At 49.6% G+C, this 23,507-nt stretch overlaps 1 protein-coding gene across 8 annotated transcripts in view; it reads right to left on the bottom strand.

The window, feature by feature from the left end:
• Positions 1-23,507, bottom strand: part of IRAG1 (inositol 1,4,5-triphosphate receptor associated 1) — a 128,983-nt gene that overhangs the window by 45,680 nt on the left and 59,796 nt on the right. For 4 of the 8 annotated variants that reach the window (XR_016231293.1, XM_051851398.3, XM_070073302.2 and 1 more), the window contains 8 exons: positions 22,059-22,225; positions 18,936-19,006; positions 16,859-17,032; positions 15,870-15,947; positions 15,309-15,361; positions 15,052-15,096; positions 13,510-14,121; positions 11,998-12,076 (listed from right to left, as the gene is read on the bottom strand). Coding sequence is in view for 7 of the 8 variants with exons in the window: in XM_051851398.3 (XP_051707358.3) it covers positions 11,998-12,076; positions 13,510-14,121; positions 15,052-15,096; positions 15,309-15,361; positions 15,870-15,947; positions 16,859-17,032; positions 18,936-19,006; positions 22,059-22,225 (1,279 nt within the window). In the remaining variant the exon portion in view is untranslated. The remainder of the gene's footprint in view (positions 1-11,997; positions 12,077-13,509; positions 14,122-15,051; positions 15,097-15,308; positions 15,362-15,869; positions 15,948-16,858; positions 17,033-18,935; positions 19,007-22,058; positions 22,226-23,507) is intronic. The other 4 variants (XM_017345354.4, XM_089328745.1, XM_070073303.2 and 1 more) reach the window with 1 other exon arrangement.

The following is a 23,507-nucleotide window of genomic DNA, read 5'->3' as shown; positions in this document are numbered from 1 at the left end:
GACAGCTGGGAGTAAAGTAGTAGATGGAAGGTCTCTCATCTCTCCCTCTTTCATATAAATCTATTTTTTTATTTTTATTTTATTTTTATTTTTTTAACTTTTATTTAATGAACATAAATTTCCAAAGTATAGCTTATGGATTACAATGGCTTCCCCCCCATAACTTCCCTCCTACCCGCAACCCTCCCCTTTCCCACTCCCTCTCCCCTTCCATTCACATCAAGATTCATTTTCGTTTCTCTTTATATACAGAAGATCAGTTTAGCATACATTAAGTAAAGATTTCAACAGTTTGCTCCCACACAGAAACATAAAGTGAAAAATACTGTTTGAGTACTAGTTATAGCATTAAATCTCAATGTACAGCACACTAAGGACAAAGATCCTACATGAGGAGCATATAAATCTTTTTTAAAAAATAAATTTTAGGGGCCGGCACCGTGGTGTAGTGGGTAAAGCTGCCACCCACAGTGCTGGCATCCCATATGGGCGCCGGTTCGAGTCCTGGCTGCTCCACTTCCAATCCAGCTCTCTGCTGTGATCCTGGGAAAGCAGTAGAAGATGGCCCAAGTCCTTGGGCCCCTGCACCCACATGGGAGACCCAGAAGAAGCGGGGATTCTTGGTTTCTGGATTCAGATCAGCACAGCTTCGGCCGTTGTGGCCACTGGGGAGTGAATCAGAGGATGGAAGACCTCCCTCCCTCCCTCCCTCCCTCTCTCTGTAACTCTTTCAAATAAATAAATAAATAAATCTTTTAAAAAAGAATTTAAAAAATAAATTTTAGTGCTTACAGAAGTCAAATTCATTTACTTGGTAATTTTGCTTCTATGAGTTCATTTCCTGGTAATAATGGATACTGAAGTTTTGCTCTAGTTAGTATTTACCTATATTGGTGATTTTTTGTAAGCTAACGTGGCACTACGTATGAGGTGTTTTCAAAAAGCTTACTGAAAATGCACATTATGAAAATACTAAGTACAGGTTGAAAAATTTTTTTATAACGAAACATTCCATTTACACCCTTTCTGAAGTAGCCTCATGCTAAAAAGCCGCTTAAAAATTACAAAGATCCGGATGCAGGGCTGGCATTGTGCAGTGGGCAAAGCTACCACCTGTGATGCGGGCATCTCATATGGATGCCTGCTCTCGTCCCAGCAGCTCCACTTCCAACCCAGCTCCCTGCTAAAGACCTGGGAAAGCCATGGAGGACAGCCCACATGTTTGGACCCTTGCCACCCATGTGGGAGACCTAGAGGAAGCTCCTGGCTTTGGTTTGGCTCAGCACTGGCTGTTGTGGCCATCTGGGGAGTGAACCAGCAGGTGGAAGGTCTGTCTCTCCCTCTGACTCTTTTAAATAAATAATTTTATTTATATATATATACACACACACACACATAATTTCCCCACATGCATGAAATGAGAAATTGAAGTATCTTGCTAAGTAACTAAAAGAAACCTGGTCATTCACTAGAATCTGTCCTCCTCTCCTTCCATAGGAATAGGTTTAACCCAGGCACACAGCCAGTGGGCAGCCAGCAACCATGCCCCTCAGCTTCCCGTGCTGCCAGGTAGAGCCACAGGCCCATGTCACACCCCGTGCAGTGGGACTAGGTGCAGCTCCCAGTCTGCATACTAAAGAAGCAGTCTTCTCTGGACTTATACTCTCTCCTCCTCTCAAGTGGGAGCTCAGATTTGCCACCATCCAGGCCTGAGCACGCAGCAAATGTGATACCTCAGGGCCTGGCAAAATGACAACAGGGAAGAAACCAGTGTCCCCGAGTGACTAGAGAGCAGAACCAGCCACTGCTCCAAGCATCTCGCCTTGGAACTGTTCCTTGGAGGTGAAACCACCTGCCCTTCGTGTGATGTCGGGAGGCTGTCACAACTACTGAGATTCTATCTCAGAGCACTTTAGAAAAGACACAAATATGCAGCATTTGGCAGTGCATATGAGAGGAAATACGTCATTAGCAAATGGGCTTCATTTCAGCACCACAAAGATTATTTCTATGTATGGAAAACTAGTGATAAATGAAATAATAAATATGACATTTGCCAGCAAATATCCAAAGCATATTTGGTAAGATTCAACACAAGTCTTGAAATTTGGAAGAGAAGAATATTTCCTTAAAAAATACAAATGTAAAAATTCTGTATTTTATACTTTACTATATATTTTAATGTAAAATAATAAATATTAAAATAGCATACCTATTCAATAAGACACCACATGATCCTTGAGAGCAAAACACCAAACCACCCCATTACAAAAGAGGGCAGGCTTTGACGTAGTACTTACATGCCCACATCTCATATCCGAGTGCCTGGGGGACTTCTGGCTCTGCTCCCGATCCCAGCTTCTAGCTAATGCACACCCTCGGAGGCAGCAGGTGATGGCTCAAGTACTTGGGTTCCTGCCACCCACATGGGAAACCTGGATTGGATTCTCTGCTCCTGGCTTTGGTCTGGCCCAGCTCTGGCTATTGTGGACATTTGGGGAGTAAACTAATGAATGGGACCTCTGTCTTTGTCTCACAATTTTTTTTTTTAGGGAGAAACAAGGCAAATTACCTCCTTATCACCATTATCAAATCAGAGAATACCGCTAAAATAATAAAATATATGGACACAGACACAAAGACACACATGCAGGCACACAACTCATAGAAAGAAAAATGGTCTTTGGTTAAAATAAGATTGTGAATTTGGAAGAGCAAAGGATTCTACAAAGTGGTCCAGAGCCTATGAAGTCAGACACATCTGCCGTCCAGTCCTGGCTTCGGCGATCAATCATCACGTGACCTGCCCCTCCCTCGTCTCCATTCCCTCATCTGTAAGCTGGGTGTAGTGAAGCCACTTCCCACAGTTCTCGGGGCCACGAGGTGACACGCTGTCAAGCAGTCACCTTCTCCATATACAGAGAAGTAATATTTTTCTAGTGATTGAAATGCAAGATTCCTCAAAGGAAAAGACAGATAAAAATGACTATATATAAAACCCTAAAATTTCTCTAAAATAGCACAAAACTGATTAAAAAACAAAATACAGGCCGGCGCTGCGGCTCACTAGGCTAATCCTCTGCCTTGCGGCGCCGGCACACCGGGTTCTAGTCCCGGTCGGGGCGCCGGATTCTGTCCTGGTTGCCCCTCTTCCAGGCCAGCTCTCTGCTGTGGCCCGGGAGTGCAGTGGAGGATGGCCCAAGTGCTTGGGCCCTGCACCCCATGGGAGACCAGGATAAGCACCTGGCTCCTGCCATCGGATCAGCGCAGTGCGTCGGCTGCGGTGCGCCAGCTGCAGCGCACTGGCCGCGGTGGCCATTGGAGGGTGAACCAACAGCAAAAGGAAGACCTTTCTCTCTGTCTCTCTTTCTCACTGTCCACTCTGCCTGTCAAAAAAATAAATAAATAAATCAAAATGAAATACTAGAAATGAAGAATTCAATAGAACAGATTTTTAAAAAAGTAGTGTAAAGCCTTAATAGACTCAGTGAAGCAGAATAAATATCTGAGTTAGAAGAGAAATCTTCAGAAATGTTTCAGTCAGACCAAACAAAAAAAAAAAAAAAGAAAAAATTAGAAAACTAAAAAACAGTGTTGGAGACTTACAGGATACTAGCAAATGACCCACATATGGGTCTTAGGAGTTCCTGAAGGCATGGAAAGAGAGAATGGATCAGAAGGCCTTTCTAAATAATGACATAAATAATATAACAGAATATAATTATAATTAATATAAGTATAATATAAATATAAATAACAGAAATAACATAAAACTTCTCTAATTTGGAGAAAGAAAGGGATGTCCAAGTACAGGAAGCACATAAAAATCCCGACATGACCAGAAATGATCTTCACCATGACATATTGTTGCCAAACTCTCCACAGTAAAACAAAGATTCTAAAATGTGCACAAGAGAAATGCCAGATTACTTTCAAAAGATCTCCAATTAAACTCATAGCTGACTTCTCATCAGAAACCCTACAGGCTAGGAAAGAATGGCAAGATATATTCCAAGTCTTAAGAGAAAAAAACTGTCACCCAGAATACTGTACCCTGCAAAGCTCTCGTTTATGAATGAAGGTGAAATAAAGACCTTCCATAACAAATAGAAACTAAAAGAATTTGTCACCACTCATCCAGCCTAACAAAATATGCTTAAGGATATGCTACACACAGAAACACAGAAACACGGTCATCACTACAAAAGAAGGTGAAGGCAGAAAATCTCCCAATAAAAGTACAAAGGAAATCCAAAGTAAACAATAGGAATATTTATGGAAAATTGGCAGGGTCAAGTTGTTACTTATCAATAGTCACCTTGAATGTAAATGGTCTCAACTCTTCAGTTAAAAGATACAGACTGGCTGAATGGGGGGAAAAAACCAGCAAAATCCATCTATATGCTGCCTACAAGAAGCACATCTCACCAACAAACATACCCACAGACTGAAAGTGAAAGGATGGAAAAAGATATTCCATGCTAATGGAAACCAAAAAAAGAGCTGATATAGCCATCCAATATCAGGCAAAATAGACTTTAACATAAAAACTCTTAAAAGAGACAAAAAAGGGTACTATGTAATGATTAAGGGATCAGTTCAACAAGAAGATGTGACCATAATAAATGGATATGCACCTAGTTATAGGGCAACTGGCTATTTAAAATAAATGTTAATGGATCTAAAGGGAGATATAGACTCCAACACAATTATAACAGGGGACTTCAATATTCCACTTTAAGCAATAGACAGATCAACCAGACAGAAAGTCAGCAAGGAAACAGCAGAGTTAATGGATACTATAGACCAAATGGACCTAACAGAACTTTTCATCCTACAGATGCAGAATACACATTCTTCCAGCAGTACATGGAACTTTAACTAGGATAGACCATAGGTGGGGTAGGCCATAAAACAAGACTCAGCAAATTAAAAAAAAAATCAAAATCATACCATGCATCTTCTCGGACCACAATGGAATGAAGCTGGAAATCAACGACTCAAGAATCTCTAAAACATATGAAAACACATGGAGACTGAACAACCTGCTCCTGAATGAACAGTGGGTCATTGTAGAAATCAAAAGAGAAATCAAAAGATTTCTGGAAACAAGTGAAGATGACAATACAACATTGAAACTTATGGGATAGGAGCTGGTGCTGTGGCACAGCAGGTTAAAGCCCCAGCCTGCAGCACAGGCATCCCATATGGGTGCTAGTTCAAGTCTTAGCTGCTCCACTTCTGATCCAGCTCTCTGCCTGGGAAAGTAGAAGATGGCCCAAATCCTTGGGCCCCTGCACCTGTGTGGGAGACCCCAAAGAAGCTGTTGACTTCAGATCAGCTCAGCTCTGGCCATTGTGGTCACTTGGGGAGTGGATGAAAGATCTCTCTTTCTCTCTCTCTCTCTCTCTCTACCTCTACCTCTACCTCTCTAACTCTGTCTTTCAAATAAACAAAATAAATCTTAAAAAAAAAACTTATGGTATACAGCAAAAGCCATATGAAAAAGAAAGTTTATAGCAAATAGTGCCTACATCAAGAAATTGGAAAGATACCAAATAAATGATTTATCAATGCATCTCAAGGAACAAGAAAAACAACAGCAAACTAAATCCAAAACTAGGAGGAAAGAAATAATAAAATTAGAGAATAAACAAAATGGAAACCAAAAAAAAAAAAAAAAAAAAAACAACACAAAAGATCAGCAAAATGAAGAGCTGTTTTTTTAAAAAAATAAACAAACTTGACACACTATTGGCCCAACTAACCAAAAAAAGGGAGTGAGGAGGAAGACCCAAATCATTAAAATTAGTGATGAAAAAGGAAAGGTAACAACACATACCACAGAAATAATAATCATCATCAGAAATTACTACAAAAAGCTGTATGCCAACTAATCAGGAAAAATAGAAGAAATGGATAGATTCCTGGACACATACAACCTATCTAAACTGAGCCATAAAGACACAGACAACCTAAACAGACCAATAACAAAGAAGGAAATTGAGTCAGTAATAAAAACCCTCCCAGTAAAGGCCAGGACTGGATGGCTTCACTGATGAATTTCACCAGACATTTAAAGAACTAAGTCCAATTCTTCTCAAGCTTTTCAAAACAATTGAGAGAGAGGGAATCCTCCCAAACTCTTTCTATGAAGCCAGCATCACCTTAATTCCTAAAGCTGAAAAACATACAACAGAGAAAGAGAACTATAGACCAATTTCCCTGATGAACTTAGATGCAGAAATCTTCAACAAAATACTATCCAATTGAATTGAACAATACATCAGAAAGATCATTCATCTGGACCAAATGGGATTTACCCCAGGAATGCAAGGATGGTTCAACAATGACAAATCAATCAATGTGATACATACACAAATTAAAGAACAAAAACCTTATGATTATCTCAATAAATGCAGTGAAAGCATTTGATAAAATACAACACCGTTTTATGATGAAGTCTTTAAGCAAATTGTGTATAGAAGGAACACAATCAAGGCAATTTATAGAAAACCCACAACCAGTATCCTATGAATGGAGAAAAACTGGAAGCATTCCCAGTGAGATCCAGAACCAAAGATGTGTACTCTCACCATTGCTATTCAATATAGTCCTATATAGTTTTAGCCAGAGCCATTAGGAAAGAAAAGAGAGAGGAGAGGGAGAGGGAGAGGGAGAGGGAGAGGGAGAGGGAGGGGGAGAGGGAGAGGGAGAGGGAGGGGGAGAGGGAGGGGGAGAGGGAGGGGGAGAGGGAGGGGGAGAGGGAGGGGGAGAGGGAGAGGGGAGGGGGGGAGAGGGGACGGGGAGGGGGGAGAGGGGAGGGGGAGAGGGGACGGGGAGGGGGGAGAGGGGAGGGGGAGAGGGGAGGGGAGGGGGAGAGGGGAGGGGAGGGGAGGAGAGGAGAGAGGACAGGGGAGAGGGGAGGGGAGAGGGGAGGGGAGAGGGGAGGGGAGAAGGGAGGGCAGGGGAGAAGGGAGGGGAGGGGAGAAGGGAGGGGAGGGGCAGGGGAGGAGGGGAGGGGACGAGGGGAGAGGGGAGAGGAGAAGGGAGGGGAGGGGAGAGGGGAGGGGAGAAGGGAGGGGAGAAGGGAGGGGAGAAGGGAGGGGAGAAGGGAGGGGAGAAGGGAGGGGAGGAGGGGAGAGGACGAGGGAAGAGGAGGAAAAGGAAAGAAAAGAAAGAGGATACAAATTGGGAAGGAGGAAGTCAAACTATCCATATCTGCAGATGACATGATTCTATATATAGGGGATCCAAAAGATTCCAAAGAGACTATGTGAACTCATAGAAGAATTTGGTAAAGTGGCAGAATATAAAATCAACACACAAAAATCAATAGCCTTTGTATACAGATGACAGTGCCATAGCTGAGAAAAAACTTCTAAGATCAATCCTATTCACAATAGCTACAAAAAAATAAAATATGCTGGAATAAATTTAACCACAGATAAAGAGTTTTATGATGAGAATTGCAGAACATTAAAGAAACAAATAGAAGACAAAAAAAGGAAAAATCAGTATCATCAAAATGTCCATACTACCAAAAGCAATTTACAGATTCAGTGTAATCCCAATCAAAATACTTCATCAAAAGGACATTCTTCTCAGATCTAGAATAAATGATGCTGAAATTCATATGAAAACACAGATGTCCCTGAATAGCTAAAGCAATTTTATGCAACAAAAACAAGCCAGAGGCATCACAATACCAGCTTTCAAGACATACTACAGGGCAGTGTTAATCAAAACAGCCAGTACTGGTATAAAAACAGATGAATAGATCAATGGAACAGAAGAAAAATGCCAGAAATCAACCCACACATCTACAACCAACTTATCTTTGACAAAGGAGCTAAAATCAATCCCTGGAGCAAGGACAGTCTCTTTAACAAATGGTGCCAGGAAAACTGGATTTCCACATTCAGAAATATGAAGCAGGACCCCTACCTCACACCTTATACAAAAATCCACTCAAAATGGATCAAAGACCTAAATCTATAACCTGATACCATCAATTGTTAGAGAACATTGGGGAAACTGCAAGACATTGGCATAGGCAAAGGCTTCTTGGAAAAGACCACAGAGGCACAGGCAATCAAAGCCAAAGTTGACAAATGGGATTACATCAAATTGAGAAGCTTCTGCACTGCAAAAGAGACAATCAGTGAAGTGAAGAGGCAATTGACAGATGGGAGAATTTTTTTTGCAAACTATGCAACTTGTAAAGGATTAAAACCAGAATATATAAAGAGATCAAGAAACTCAACAACAAAACAAACAACCCAGGTAAGAAATGGGCAAAGGACTTAAGCATTTTTCAAAAGAGGAAATCCAAATGGCCAACAGACATATGAAAAAAAATGCTCAAGATCACCAGTCATCAGGGAAATGCGAATCAAAATCACAATGAGGTTTCACCTCATCCCCATTAGAATGGCTTTCATACAGAAATCAACAACAAATGATGGTGAGGATGTGTGGAAAAGGTACCCTACTCCACTGTTGGTGGGAATGTAAACTGGTACAGTCACTGTGGAAGACAGTATGGGAGATAACTCAGAAACCTGAATATAGATCTACCAAATGACCCAGCCATCCCACTCCTGGTAATTTACCCAAGGGAAATGAAACCAGCATATGAAAGATTTATCTGTACCTCCATGTTTATTGCAGCTCAATTCACAACAGCTAAGATATGGAATCAACCCGTATGTCCATCAACTGAAGACTGGATAAAGAAATTGTGGGATATGTACACCATGGAATTCTACACAGCAGTTAAAATTAAATCCTGTCATTTGCAACCAAATGGATAGAAATGGAAACCATCATAGTTAGTGAAATAAGCCAGTCCCAAAACAAAAAACACCATCTGTTCTCTGACCTGATAACAAATAGTGCACCTAAAAGATAATCTATAGAAGTGAAATTGACACTTTGAGATGCAATGACTTTGAACAGCCCTTGTGTTGACTATTGAGTTTTTTTCATACTCCTTGCTGCATTCTTTACTTAGTATACAGTTAATAGTATGTATTTTAAAGTTAATTGAAAATAGATCTTGGTAAAAAAAAATAGGAATATGAGTAGTAGGAGGAAGAGGGGTGGGAGTATGTGTGGGAGGGTGGGTCCGGTGGGAAGAATCACTGTTTCTAAAGTTATATTTATGAAATGCATGAAGTTTGTATTCCTTAATTAAAAGGTTTCTGGGGAAAAAAAAAGAGAAATATACTTAAATATTGGAAGTTTGATCCTGCTAGCAAATTAATAGATAATGAAGTGGCATTTTATACTAATAATACATTATAATTGTTCCTATTGATTATCTTGCTCTTACTATGTTCTTATGAATAAGGAACAAATGCAAAGGAAAGCAAAGCCTAGTGCTGGTAGTGCGTGGAGGACAGAGGCAGTGATGGTGGAGGTGATGACACAGGGAATCTCAGGTTTGAGAACTTACCCCAAGGGAGTGATGTAAAGGAAGAGGGGAAAACTACAAACACAAACTTGCTCATCGTAGAGTTGTTAATCATAGCTGAACCGTAAACATCTGATCTACCCAACAATAGACACTTCACTACAGAAGGAAGTGTGCACCCATGAGACAATAAACACGGGAACCAGTCAGGACAGATGTGATCAGTTAGGGACAACTTAAGTGAAAAGAAATAGAAATAGGCCATTCAACTGCAGCATCAACTTACTAAAAAGCTCTAAGTATGGGAATAGAGAAATTTTGGCTTTTTCAGAATGTATGGGGTTGTGGATAAGACAATTTTTTATTAGTGTTTTAAAACTGTTAATAAACAAATTTAAAATTAGAAGATATAAAATACATTTAAGATTCCATTAATTTATTCCTTCCAAAAAGTGACTTGGCACCTTTCCTTCTCTCACAGTCTTCATTAGTGTTGACTGTGAGGTTGCCAATGGTTTCACACCAGGGGCTTCACTGATGCGGGCCCCCCCCCACACACACACACCCCAGGGGCGTTCCCTAAGCAGGGGCTTCCACACTGAAGCTGCAGGTAGCAGCCCTAAGTGGGGCTCTTTGAAGCCTGGGCTCCTCAGAGGAGGGGGAGGGTCCCAGGAGGCAGGCATCCAATCCTTCCCACCCACTTCCAACAGAGCAGCCCCCCAGACACACCCCCACACGCCAGCCTGCTCTGGATTAGCGCGTCTGCAATGGCACACCGCCAACCAGAGTTTCACAACTGCTTGTGTGACAGAAAACCCATGCAGTCAGGAGACCTTGAAGACTCACTTTTCTTAACTGTGAGATGACAGCAAGAATCCCCACCCCTCTCACTCTATCAGGGGAGCTAGATGAAACTGGAGGTGCAGAGTGATTTGTACTATGGAAAGATGCTATGTGACATTTATTATGACTACGTATAAGGAGCAGGATGAAATATTGTAAGACTTCACTCAGATGAGGACCTAGAGTGATCAAACACGCGGGCACAGAGTGTAGGATGGCAGTGGCCAGGGGCTGGGGAATGGGAGTTGGTGTTCAGCAGGTACAGTGTTGCAGCTTGGGAAAAAGTAGTCATGCAGCTGGATGGTGGCCACAGTTGCGCAATGTGAGCATGCACATGGTGAAAGTAGTCAGTTTTGTGTTATGTGTATCTGCCATAGTGAAAATAAAATACAGGGGCCAGCATCGTGGCATAGTCCGTAAAGCCACAGTCTGTGAAGCCAGCATCCCATAATGGCACCAGTTCAAGTCCTGGTTGCTCCAGTTCCAATCCAGCTCCCAGGTAATGTGCTAGGAAAGCAGAAGATGGCCCAAGTGCTTGGAGGCCTGCACCCACGTGGGAGACCTGGATGGAGCTCCTGGCTCCTGGCTTTGGTCTGGCCCAACCCTGGCTGCTGTGGCCATGCAGATCTCTCTGTCTCTCTCCCCCTCTCCAACTCTGCCCTTCAAATAAAATAAACAGATCTTAAAAATAAAATACTAACATAAAGGAGTCAGCTGCAGATGGTATGGCACAGGAGTAAGGAAATGAGGGTTTCAGAGCTGCAGGGGCTCTCCCACGCTTCACTGGGCAGGGATGACGTTACAGAGGAGGGGTCACAGCCGCGATGAAGACATGGAGGTAAGGAGGTGTGTGGCCGCAGGGAGGGGGCGACAGCTGGCCTGCGCGGAGCTCTCTGCCCCATGGTGCTGTGATCAAAGCTACCAATTATTTTTATGAACCCGTCTCCATGTGCCTGCCCCATCTTCCACAATTTCATTAATTCAAGGAGTCCTTGCTCAGGGCCTCGCAGTGCCAGGCACCTTTGTCAGCATTCAGGGGTGGAGACTGCACAGAGACCCCCACCGTAGCAGAGGAAAGCTGACGCCCAGCCAGCACTCCCTGTGCTGCAGGCACTCAGCCTCACTGAACCCAATTCATCTCCCTGGTAACCCACGAGCCCCATTTCATGCAGGGAGCGGTGCAGCCTGTCCAGGCCATTTGACCAGTCAGGGGCAGAGCCTGGACTCAAAATGAACAGTGGGTGTTACCGTGCTGCCCACCCCACAGCTGGGCCCAGCATGTACACAGGTGCGGAGGGGTGGCTCGGCTTGGGCCTGGGGCACAGACTTTGCGGTAACAGCTGGTTAGAAAGCAAGAGGTGGCTCCAATGGCATGAAAAGGGGAACCGATCTATCTGGGGGGGCTTCCTGGGCGTCGGGGAAAGAGCACTGTCAGAAGTTCATGCAAAGGGCGCCCTTCCAGACCTCTGGAGTCATGCACGTTCTGCCTGGGGCCCTGGGGCCCTGGGGCTGGTGGGGCACAGTTTTGGACGTGCTGAGTGGGCAGGAAACGCCATCTGCTTCATTGGTTTATTTGCAAATATTTACTGAGGGCCTGCTCTGTGCCCAGCCCACACCGAGGCTGGGGTGGACAAAGGCCACAGGCAGGAAGTCCCGCGTTTACACATTCGCCTTCCCCAACGAGGCGCCCACAAACCAGCCCTGGCCCCGGGGAGCCTTGGCCCCGCACTACCTACCTTTTTCCTGCTCAGCCGCTTCACTGAGTTCTGGGAGCCTGAGCCCCACCAGGTTCTGATTTCTCATCAGGATGTGCTCCTTTGTGGGAGGACAGAGAGTCAAAGTTTCAGGGCACAGCATCGGGCTGCATTCCTCAGTGGGTTCCCTGGTTCTGTGACCCCGAGCCTTAGGAGACTGGATGGCGTGGCACAGTGAGATATGACAGACACCAGGATCACAGCTTCTCTCCCAGCCCGTAATGGTGCAAGAACCACCCCTCCCCCATTAGCACCATGTTCCTTGGGGCAAGAGTGGTCCTTGGCAGGGTCTGCTTGGCAAATGAGTCCATGGGTCTGAGGGTGAGCGATTTGCTGAACCACACTGCGGCTGCAGCTGGCAGGGGGCAGGGGACAGGGGGACAGAAGGGTAACCTAGGTGCGTACTGGGTGCTCTTTGAACAATCCCCTATGATCTGGTGGCTGGCTGCAGCTTTCTGCCCCGCTGTTCCGGGCACCACGTGCCCACACCCAGGACTTGTGGCTTCCCCACCCCCTCACTTCAACAGCTTCCTGTGGTGCCTTTTGGATTTTTAAACTCTCAGGACACATGAGGGCTGGGCCCTGCTGCCCCAAGGCCTCAGCCGTCAGAGCCTGGCAAGATGGGAGGCTGAGCACAGGTGTGTGGCACAGGTGTGTGGCACAGGTGGGCACCAGTCCAGGGTCCTCAAGTGGAAATGTCCAGCAGAGCTCCTTGACCCTGTGACTGGGCCACCAAAGGGTTCTTTTTGTCTCCAGGGTGGCAGCTCAGCCTTTTGGATAAAGGACAGGAAGAGGCCAGCAGGGGGTGCTCATGACCCAAATGGAAGTCCAGGGCTGGAGCCCCCGCCTGGTGCTCAGTCACCAGGGTAGTGGTTAGTGGAATGTGTTAACATTTTCTGCCTCACACTCCAGTCTGTCTGTCCTACATATCTCTGGATATGCCAACTCACCCCCTGCAGAGGCTGGCGGCCCAGAGACTATTGTGCCTGGCATGATGGCCTGTGGAAGCTGGGGGCACGAGAAGCAGCTCGCCGTGGAAGACAAGCCTGCCACGGGCAGCATCGTACTCGGGGGCCCTGTTCGTGGGCATCAGGAAGAAAGCTTGGGGTACCACAAAGGAGAAAACTACTCCATCCTTGCTGAGCCCTGAGGGCATCCCAGCATGCACCCCGTCGAGGGACCCAGGAGGAGGAGGAAAGCTGCCCAGCACTGGGGGACCCCGTGTCCTTCCCCTGATGGGTGGCATCATGTGGCAACTATACCCAGGCTGCCTTCCACCCAGTGCCAAGGTCAGAAGCTGACACCTGAAGCTGGTGTTCTAAGGAGATGCCTGCCACCCATGTGACCTGGCCTCTCGCGGTTGGGGAGCTGAGCACCCTGGAAGGCCCAAGTCCTGGCCAGAGCCACTCTCCCAGGCCCCAGTGTCAGCTCAGGGACCTGCAACCCAGGGGTTACCTGGTGCTCACACCATGCCCAGCAGCCCCCGGGACCTACCTCACGGAGCTTGGTCAGCTTCTGCATCCGCACAGGCTGCACTTGAATCTGGAAGTCTGTAAGCCCTGGCGCCTTGGCCAATTTGCCTTTGCCAGAGAAGCGCCTCTCTTCCTCCGCCAGCGGCAGCTTGGCCAGAACCTTCTGCAGCCGGGGGCCTGGTGCTTCAGGGCCGCTATCCCAGGAGACACCCCGCAGCAGAGGGGGCCGGGGCGCAGGGGACCGCAGCTCAGCCGGCGAGCCCACCTTGGGCCCCGTGGGCTCACCAGCCGAGACTTTTCCCTGGGAGGCTGGGGTGGCCGGCCCCCCTGGGCCGTGGGCCGGACTTCGAGGCAGAGGGTTGCCCTCCCTGGCCGTCTTCAGGGGCAGCTTCCCCAGTTCCCCCTCAACAGAGCCAGGCTGGGGGCTGTTCAAGGCCATTTTCCCACCAGTGCTCAAGCCAGAAGCGGGGGCCTTGGGAGTGGTCTCAGGGTGCTGGAGGGGATCGAAGTTTTCCTTTTGTTCTACTGCAAGCTCTTTGGGCTTCTCCGCGGGGGGAGAGCGAGGAGTCAGCCTGCCCTGGGACACTTTCCTCTGGTCATTCTGCTTTCGGTCAGCTACCCCTTTGGGGACGTTCTGAAAGAGACAAGGTCGAGTTGGCGCCGTGGCACAGGCGGGGCAGGGGACAGGTGAAGACATTTCTGCTGTGGGTCTCCTTCCCCCCCCACCCCCCAGACTCTGCCAAGGAGCCTTTGTGTGTATGTGGTTGGGGGAGGGCTTCTCAGTGGCTCTGGGCCAGCAGTGAGGACCCACAAACAAGCCTGAGGTCTGTATGGCCCAGAGGACAATGGAGCTGCAGTCGGGATCCAGCCAAGAACTTGCCATGGGCTGGCGGCTGAGCAGAGAGGAGGAGAAGGCCGGCCTGGCCCAGCTCAGCTGCCCCAGATTCCAGTCTTGGCTCTGCCTGGCAAGGCCCTTAACTCCTAAGGACTCGGATCCCCCTGCAGGCTTGTGACCCTCTCAAAATACGTCTGCGTGTGCATGAGGGGCGTGGCACTCTTCTGGGAAGAGAAGCCACAGCCTTCAATGATTTCTCAGAGGTCCACAACCCAACAGAGGTTAAGGATCATCAGAGCAGGCCTTTCTCGCAAAGGTGCTGGCTCACTGCACAGTTCTGAGACTCCCGCCCCCTGCTCCACTCCCCGTGGGAAATCCGCTCTGTGAGAGCGCCTGTGTGCCGACCCTCCGCCCGAGGACTGGCCCCTGGGCCTGGCTCTAGGTGAGCCTGTGTCCCAAAGCAGGCACCTTTCTCTGAGCAGGCACGGGGCACCTCTGCCCGCCCCAGGCAGCACCGCAGCCAGGGGCTGGATGTGCTCCTTGCCTCTGGCCGGCAGCCTGGCCTCCATGGAGGTCACCCCCAGTGACTCCGCCTGGGCAGCAGGGCAGCACACCCAACGGTTTCCACCCCTCCCCTCCCCCCAACCTCAGGCTGCTCAGGGGCCAGGCTCCTAGAAGACTCAGTCTCCCATTCCCAAATCCTCCAAACTGAGCAAAGCCCAAACTCACAGGCTCGCCAAGGTGAGGTGAAGGGATTTCGGCCTCATCCCCGCTCTGCGGGAAAAAGCAAGCACAGTAAGCCCACCGTGCGGAGACCTTTGCTCCAAATCCCCGAGATCCCCTCAGGTGAGGCCCCGGCAACGTCCTCAGCACCTCCCCACCCAGCACCCTCAGCTCCAGGGGTCATGGGGGGGGGGGGGCTCCAAGTTTAGGGGTCGGGGAGAAACCAGTTGACCCAGAAAGAGCACAGTGCACGGTGCCGTTACCTGTGCTGGTGCTCCGGGCACAGGGGGCTGTGGGCCACCGCACACATCCAAACCTGGAACCGGCCAGATCCTGGTCAGTGATGCTCTGGGCCCTTTGGTAAAGACTTGCCCCTCCCCTTGCTCCCAAGCCTCCTCCCTGAGCAACCTCAAGCCTGAGGGCCTCCCTCCCGGTGGGCAGATTGGGTGGGGGGGACCTCTAAATCCTCACAGAAGCATGAGGGGCTGAGGCATAGGGAAATCAGCAGAGCAGTGCCAAGCCCGAGCCCGAGCCCGAGCCGGCCCACAGCACCAACCAGCGCAGCCCGCTCTCCCTGCACCCTGCTGATCCAAGGGGGTGACCCTCAACGCAGCCCAGTAAAAGGAAAAGCAACCAAAACCCCCAAAGTAGCCCGAGCAGGAGGCCTGTCCAAATGAGCATTGCTCTCTCTGCATCTTCTCATAGCCCCTGCCATGACCTTGCCCGGAGCCCTGCTAGCCCAGAACCCCAGGGGGACGGGTACCTGCCTCCCGTGGGGCAACCCCACCGGGGAGCTGCCCAGGAGTCCTGAGTGGGAGCCTCACCTGGCGGGGTGGGGACGGCGAGGGAGTTGCTGCGAGAGCACGTAGGAGACGCTCCTGGGCTGAGGCCTGGGGACACAGCTGTGGAGACAGATGCAGGTTGGCGGGCATTTGGGAAGGTTTGGGACATGGGCATAACACGGACGCTTTCAGGGAACCACACCTGCTGTGTTGGGGCCAGCGGTAATTCTGCACTGCCACCTAAGGCTCTAAGCACAGCCCCACAGAGAGGCCCTCGGGTCATTTAAGGCGTGTGAAGTCACCCTGCTTGGCCAGCCTGACCTGAACTCAGAGCACCTTCCAGACCTGGCACGGCCGTTCCTCCAGGGCCCCCAGGACGGACCTGACTTCACGGGCGCCCTTGCCCTCTTTGGCACTTCAGACTTGCCTAAAACCCGCCCCAACTTTCTGATCAGGAATTAGGATAAGTTGAGCCAGAGGGGCAGCAGGAGCATTTCAAGGTGCAGGAAAATCTCCCCAAGAGCCCTCGCTCTGCTGGGGGCCCATGACAGGCTCTTCGGACTGCAGAGCAGGGACCCACAGGCCAGAGTCCCCTGGAGACTCCACCCACACAGGGCGAGCCAGGGTCTGGGCATCCGAATTTCTCCCCATGCAGGACTAAGGGTGGGCGTAGGGTGGGGCGGAAGCTGGTAGAGGGGAAGAAGGAGTTCAACTGGAGCTTGGGGTGTGCGTTGTGTGGGTTGACGTTTCCTGGAAGCCACAATGGTCGTACATGGTGAAAAGCCCGAGTTTCCTGGCCAGAGCTGGGCAGGCATTTTGGAGACTGAGAAATAGCACAGGGCTCTCTCCCCAGGGCTCCGACCTCCTGGGGCCTGGAAGCCCTGGGGCAGCCAGTTAACAGGGGTCCCTCTGTCTCCTCTGCAGTAAGACCCTCCCTGCAGCTGGGTTGGGTCCGGTCCGACCTGGCCCGGCCCAGCCCTCCCCAGCTCAGAGCGCCCTGTGTAGCCACCTGTCCCTCCCGCCTGGCCTACCTGTCGGGGAGTCCCCGGGGCTGCTCCTGGACTTCCTGCCGCGCCGCGCCAGGAAGCGCTCGCTCACCGACTTGGCTTCTTCCAGCAGCGCCAGGTTTTTCTTCTTGTCCTCCTCCGAGATGCTGATGTCCGGCAGCTGGTCGTGGACTAGGTCAATGACGTGCCCCGCAGGGTCTGCGGGGAGGGCCGGCTCAGGCTGAGGCCCTGCTAACCACACACCTCGGCCCAGGGCTGCCACCTAGAGCTGCCCAGCCCGCCGCACCTCCGGCCTTTGCCCAGGGACACCCCTGGGCCTCCTCTGCAGGCCCGTCTGCTCCAGCCTGCTGCCTGTGGCTGGGGCAGGGCTCTGCTACAAGTGGCCATGAAGACGCAACTAGAGGAAGGCTTTGAGGGAGCCCCCCTCTCCCTATGCTGTCTGCTTCCCCGAGTGTTCCTCCAGCTGGTCTCTGTTTCTTCTGCAAGCTAGTGAGCTTCAGGTGTGTGGATAAAAGCTGCAACCTGAAGATCGCAGGCCACAGATGCGCACCATGGCCGCCAGTCCTCCCCTTGCGCCTCCACTCCACTGTTTACCCCCTTCCTTCCCCAGCAGCCCCCAGGGCTGGGGTGGATGAGCGGCACCACCCCTTCCCCTGTTACTCAAGAACATGGGAGACGCACACCTCACCTCCAGCCAACTGCATTTACCTGTAGATAGCCCTGGGGCCTGCCCCTCCTCTCTCTTCTGACTCCTAGGCTCTTCCCTGAACAATTGCGCCCCCACTGCCTGCTGGCTGGCCCCCACTCCCGTCCTGCACTGCTATCAGGGTTATCCTAAAAGCCATGTCCACCATCCCATTCTCCTGCATCCTCCAACGGGGCCACCCCAGGGGCCACGGGGAGCCAACGCGCCTCCCAGCTGGTCTCACACATTCGTATCCCCCCAGCCTCCACCATCACTTCTTTTGGCAGTAGCCCCTCATTTTTCAGGGGGTGAACCCCTTCTGATTGCTGGGAGAATTTTAGTTAGGAGAGTGCTAACCACGCCCACCCCAAGCCCCAAGGGTGGGACTGTGTATCAGCCTTGGCCACTAGAGGAATTCTGTTCCGTTGACCGCAAGGAATAGCATGAGGGTGGCCGCATGAGGCCCACGAGCGGCAATCCCGGGAAGTGTGTGGGTAGCATGGGGAAGCCAATGGGAGGTAAACTTGGAGTTGTGGTAGCCACTCACTACATGTGTCAGGGTTGTGTGCTCCGTCTGCTCCCTGCCCAAGCAGAAAGCAAACACACAAAAGACTTGAGAAATGGCGAGGGCAATGACTAATCCAAACCCTGTGTGAGCACCTGGATTTGCTACCTGAAACCACAAGCCTGATTGATCGATGACCGATGATAATGAGATGATTGTGTCAGCTGATGTGAGCTGGACCTCTGATCGATTTAGCTGCCAGCACAATGCTCTGTCATGGCTCCTGCTCCCCGCTGTCACTTCGTCCTCCAGGAATGCCTTTCTTCTTCTTAGCTCTAAGGGGCGACTCAACCACCCTCTCCTTTGGAATATCTGCCCAGACTTTGCCTCCCGAGAGAATGCATCCCTTTCTTGCCCAGTTACCCAAGCTGTTTTGTGAAAGCCCTTACAGTACGGTGTCCCAGTTGTATCTGTTCACGCCTTGGTCTCCTCATACGGAGCATACGAACAACATGCAGGCAGGGACCAGGCATGGAGCAGCCTTCTGGTGGCCATGGGGCAGGCTGGGAAAATTCATCTGGGGAATGAGTATGTGAGCCGGGCAGCCAGCCTGACACTCGGGCACTCTCTTACCTAGGTAGGGGCCTTTGTAGCAGGAGGGCCCCAGAATTGAGCTTTACCCAGCTGTTCCCTCTTGGACTTCCTCATCTGCCTCTTCACTTCCTAGTCTTAACTTTTCACCACAAGAACTTGAAATTAGACATCGTAATTCTTCTGCATTCCAACATGAGGGGCTGATATAGGGATGAGCTGCCTTGCAGATCAGGAGAGGGGGAACGGCCCGAGTCCAGCCCAGCCGCTGGAGCTCAGTCTTCTACTCAAACACACCTTCGGGTCGGCCTAGCCCTTACCCAGAGAAGTCAGCGGGGCCGTGGAAACCTTCAGGTGGCGGTGAGAGAGCCTCCGGTGGGGGCTGTGAGCTCTGAAATAACAAGGGCCAGCTTGTTACGAAAATCTATCCCAGCTCGGCAATAGGCAGAACGAGGCCTCCATGGGGAGGGGCCTTTCTTCTGCAGGGGTCATTTGGATATTCGTGATGTCCTTCATGGGCCATGCAAAATGAACGACTTAAAAATCAGCCTGCCGGAGCCTGGCTGAGTTTTGAGCCCCACCTATGGTTGCCTTAGGAGCATTAGACCATGTGATTTTGCCGGCCTCACATGACCCGCTGGCCAGCCGTTCTCCACCCCTGCTCTCTGCTCCCCCAAAGTCTCGTCCCTGGCTTTCAACTTGGGAGCACATCAGAACTGCCGCTCTGAGGTCCCACCTAGACCCGTGAGGTCAGGGACTCTAGGGGTGGCGGCGGTAAGCTGTGCTCTAACAAGTGCCCCAGTTGATTCCGACGCATGTGCAAGCTTTCCAACCTCTGATGTAAGGGGGTATATCTGGGATGTACTCTTTATTAGGGCCTAGACTCTGAGCTAACATCTAACTTGGAGAAATCTCATAAAACATAAGCAACTGGGGCTGGCACTGTGGCACAGCAGGTTAAAGCCCCAGCCTGCAGTGCTGGCATCCCATATGGGCGCTGGTTCTAGTCCCGGCTGCTCCACTTCCAATCCAGCTCTCTGCTATGGCCTGGGAAAGCAGTGGAGGATGGCCCAAGTCCTTGGGCCCCTGCACCTGCATGGGAGACATGGAAGAAGCTCCTGGCTCCTGGCTTCGGATCAGCTCAGCTCTGGATTTTGGGTCATTTGAGGAGTGAACCAGAGGATGGAAGACCCCTCTCTCTCTCTCTCTCTCTGGCTCTCTCTCTATATATAACTCTTTCAAATAAATAAAAAATAAATCTTTTTAAAAAAATGAAGCGGCCGGTGCCGCGGCTCACTTGGCTAATCCTCGTGCCGGCACCCTGGGTTCTAGTCCCGGTTGGGGCGCCGGATTCTGTGCCAGTTGCTCCTCTTCCAGTCCAGCTCTCTGCTGTGGCCCGGGAGTGCAGTGGAGGATGGCCCAGGTCCTTGGGCCCTGCACCCGCGTGGGAGACCAGGAGGAGGCACCTGGCTACAGATTGGCGCAGCACACCAGCCGTAGCGGCCACTTGGAGGGGGACCAACAGAAAAGGAAGACCTTTCTCTCTCTTCTCTCTCACTGTCTAACTCTGCCTGCCAAAAAAAAAAAAAAAAAAGTAAGGAACTGAGGTCTGGTAGAGATACTGATGATTTATATTTGAGAGAAAAGGTGAGAGTATGACTTCATTGCCCTGAAGAGCATTAACCTATTTCATATCTAACTTAGCAATGTTATTCCAGCATTCCTTCCCTCCCCACTAATTATATGCACATATGTATATAGATATACAGGGTATATCTAAATCTAGATACAGATATGGATACACACACACACACACACACACACATCGCGTAGAGGACTACCCTCCTCTGAATTGATTTTGGTATCCTGCTGCTTCCCTTTAATGAGCAAAAAATAAATCTTTAACATATGCTCACTATATATTTGTATGAGGATTATCCTTTTAAGGATATTTGCTTATTTGAAAGTTAGAAAGACAGAGGCAAAAAGAGATTGTTCAACCACTGGTTTACTCCCCAAATGCCTGCAACAGCTAGGGGTAGGCTGTGCTGAAGCCAGGAGCCCAGAACCTGATCCAGGTCTCCCATATGGTTGCAGGGACCCAAGTACTTGAGTGATCGCCTGCTGCCACCCATGGTGACCATTAGCAGAAAGCTGGAATTGGAAGTAGAGCTGAGATTTGTATCTGGAGACTCCAATATGGGTTGCAGGCATCCCAAGCAGTACCTTAACCACTGCACCAAAGACCTGCCATTTTTTTTAAGTTTTTGAAAATTATGCTTAGATTATCTCACTCCAGTTAGACCAGGGTGGAAAACGTCTGGCTTGTGGGCCATTTAAGACCTGTAAAATCATTCAGTCTGGCCCTGCCACAGCAACCACAGGCAGGACTCGAAATTCATTAAATGTATAGCAGATTGGTGTTGTTTTGTTGTTTTTTTTTTTTCCTTTTCCGTTGGTTCACCCTCCAATGGCCGCTGCGGCCGGCACACCACACTGATCTGAAGCCAGGAGCCAGGTGCTTCTCCTGGTCTCCCATGGGGTGCAGGGCCCAAGCACTTGGGCCGTCCTCCACTGCACTCCCGGGCCACAGCAGAGAGCTGGCCTGGAAGAGGGGCAACCGGGACAGAATCCAGCGCCCCGACCGGGACTAGAACCCAGGGTGCCGACGCAGCAGGCAGTGGATTAGCCTATTGAGCTGTAGCACTGGTCGGCTGAGCAGGCCGGTTTTTTTTTTTTTTTTTTTTTTTTTTTTTTTTTTTTTTTGACAGGCAGAGTGGACAGTGAGAGAGAGAGACAGAGAGAAAGGTCTTCCTTTGCCGTTGGTTCACCCTCCAATGGCCGCCGCGGCCGGCGCGCTGCGGCCGGCGCACCGCGCTGATCCGGTGGCAGGAGCCAGGAGCCAGGTGCTTTTCCTGGTCTCCCATGGGGTGCAGGGCCCAAGCACCTGGGCCATCCTCCACTGCACTCCCTGGCCACAGCAGAGAGCTGGGAGCAGGCCGGTTTTTAAGTTGCTAATTTTGTATGGCCCATGAATGATACTATAAATGCCCAGTGGCCCTTCTGGGAGTAAAGATTCCCTACCCCTGAGGCAGATGAAGGAATGGGTTAGTGCTACGTAAAACCAAAGCAGTGACATCCCGGAGCATGCGAGCCCATGTCCCTCCTAGGAGACCATCTTCCACGTGGAACCTGCTTCAGCCAGGGGCAGGATCCCACAGTCAAAGACTCACATCTTGCCAACCATCTGCAGATACCTGGTCTGTAGCAGAAACTTCCTGGCTGTGAATTTCAAACAGCCTCGCAGAGTGCAAAGGGCCAGATGCAGGAGAGGGAAACTCATTTGGGGAAAAAGTTACTGTAAAAATCCCAAACTGCTTGGTTGTATTTGCACCAATAAAATGATACAAGAAAGAAGAAAATATTTAAAAAAACAGAACAACCTGATCCCCATATTGTAGGAGATACTGTGCATCACAGCAGAAGAATCAGGCACCCGGGACGTGTACCTGTTGGCCAGGTTTTTGTCGGTTTCTCCTTCCGGTGAACTGACATCTCCAGTCAGGATGATTGTGGGTGGACTGTGAGCTATTTCTGCGGGTGCAGGGCCCTGGTTTAGAACAAAAACACAGACGGTGTTAGGCTGGGGGCAGGTAGGGTCTTCCTGGGGTTAAGCTAAAGTATTTCTCCTAGCATCCTGAAGATGCGTGGCCGTCCTGTGAGGAGACCGGAGCAAGGTTTGCACCCCAGCTGGAGTGACGTCCAATTGATGAATAAAAATGCTGCATATTAAAGGTATATAACATGATGTTTTAACATACACGTGCATTGTGAGATAGCTACTGCCATCAAGCTAACTAGCATATCACCACCTCACACGGTTACTCTGTGTGTGCGTGTGTACGATACTCAGCAAGTTCAAGTACATCACACATTATTAGTAACTGTAGCCACCACACTGCCTGTCAGCACTCCAGAACGTACCAATCTAGAAACGCATGGATCTTTTCCCTTGGATCCATGCCTCCCACTTTGCCCTGTTGCCTGATCCCTGGGGCCCACCAGGCTCCTCTTCCTATGAATTTGACTTTTCCGGATTCCACATGAAAGTGAGATCATGCAGTAGTTGTCTGTGTCACCACATTCCACTTAGCATAACGTCCTCTAGGCTCAACATGGATGAGCCGCGTTGCACCAACATGGATGTAGTATTACATTTCATTGTGTGTGTGTGTGTATGTGTGTGGGTGTGCAGCACACTTCCTTATGTGTTCATCCATTCACACACACTTCAGCTGTTTCCATGGCTTGGCTGCTGTAACACACAAATGTGGGGTTTTGGGGGACATTCAGAATGAAGAAATGGTAGGCAACTTCTTCATTGTCCAGCAGGCATTTGGCTGAGCTTAACACAGCCCGCTTTTCATGTGGTACTAGGGACGCGACAAGCCTTCCTTTACTAATTCTCACCGATCATGCAGGGAACGAATGGCACAGGGTCCTCAGACTGTGACTGACCTGGCTGGGAGGAACCGAGGCCAGCAGAAAATGTGGCACCCGCACAACCCGCATAATGAATGACAGTCCTCTCTTTTGGGTGATGATGACATTTCAGTAAAGGGGATTTATTCAGTGGGTAGTGGAATGCAGTTTAACTTTGCTTACTTTGTAAAAATGTAAAAAACATAAATAAATGTTCAACACATACAAATAACTCTGAAGATAGAACAAAAGTTATTGTCTAATCCTTGAATTCTTGAGGCATTATTTTATGATTGTTAACTAAGAGCCAAAATACCTCAACCTAGGGTGGTGAATTTGTAATTTGCATCAGGTGCTGCTGATGGTTGTGTAGATGATAAAATTCTGTCACGGGTCTAATAGGTATTTGT

This window comes from Oryctolagus cuniculus, chromosome 1 (genome assembly GCF_051225735.1).
Source record: "Oryctolagus cuniculus isolate XC-2025 breed Fujian yellow rabbit chromosome 1, ASM5122573v1, whole genome shotgun sequence".
Classification (NCBI taxonomy): domain Eukaryota; kingdom Metazoa; phylum Chordata; class Mammalia; order Lagomorpha; family Leporidae; genus Oryctolagus; species Oryctolagus cuniculus.
Note: the sequence above shows the minus strand (reverse complement) of the source record. Positions and strands in the feature narration are given on the sequence as shown.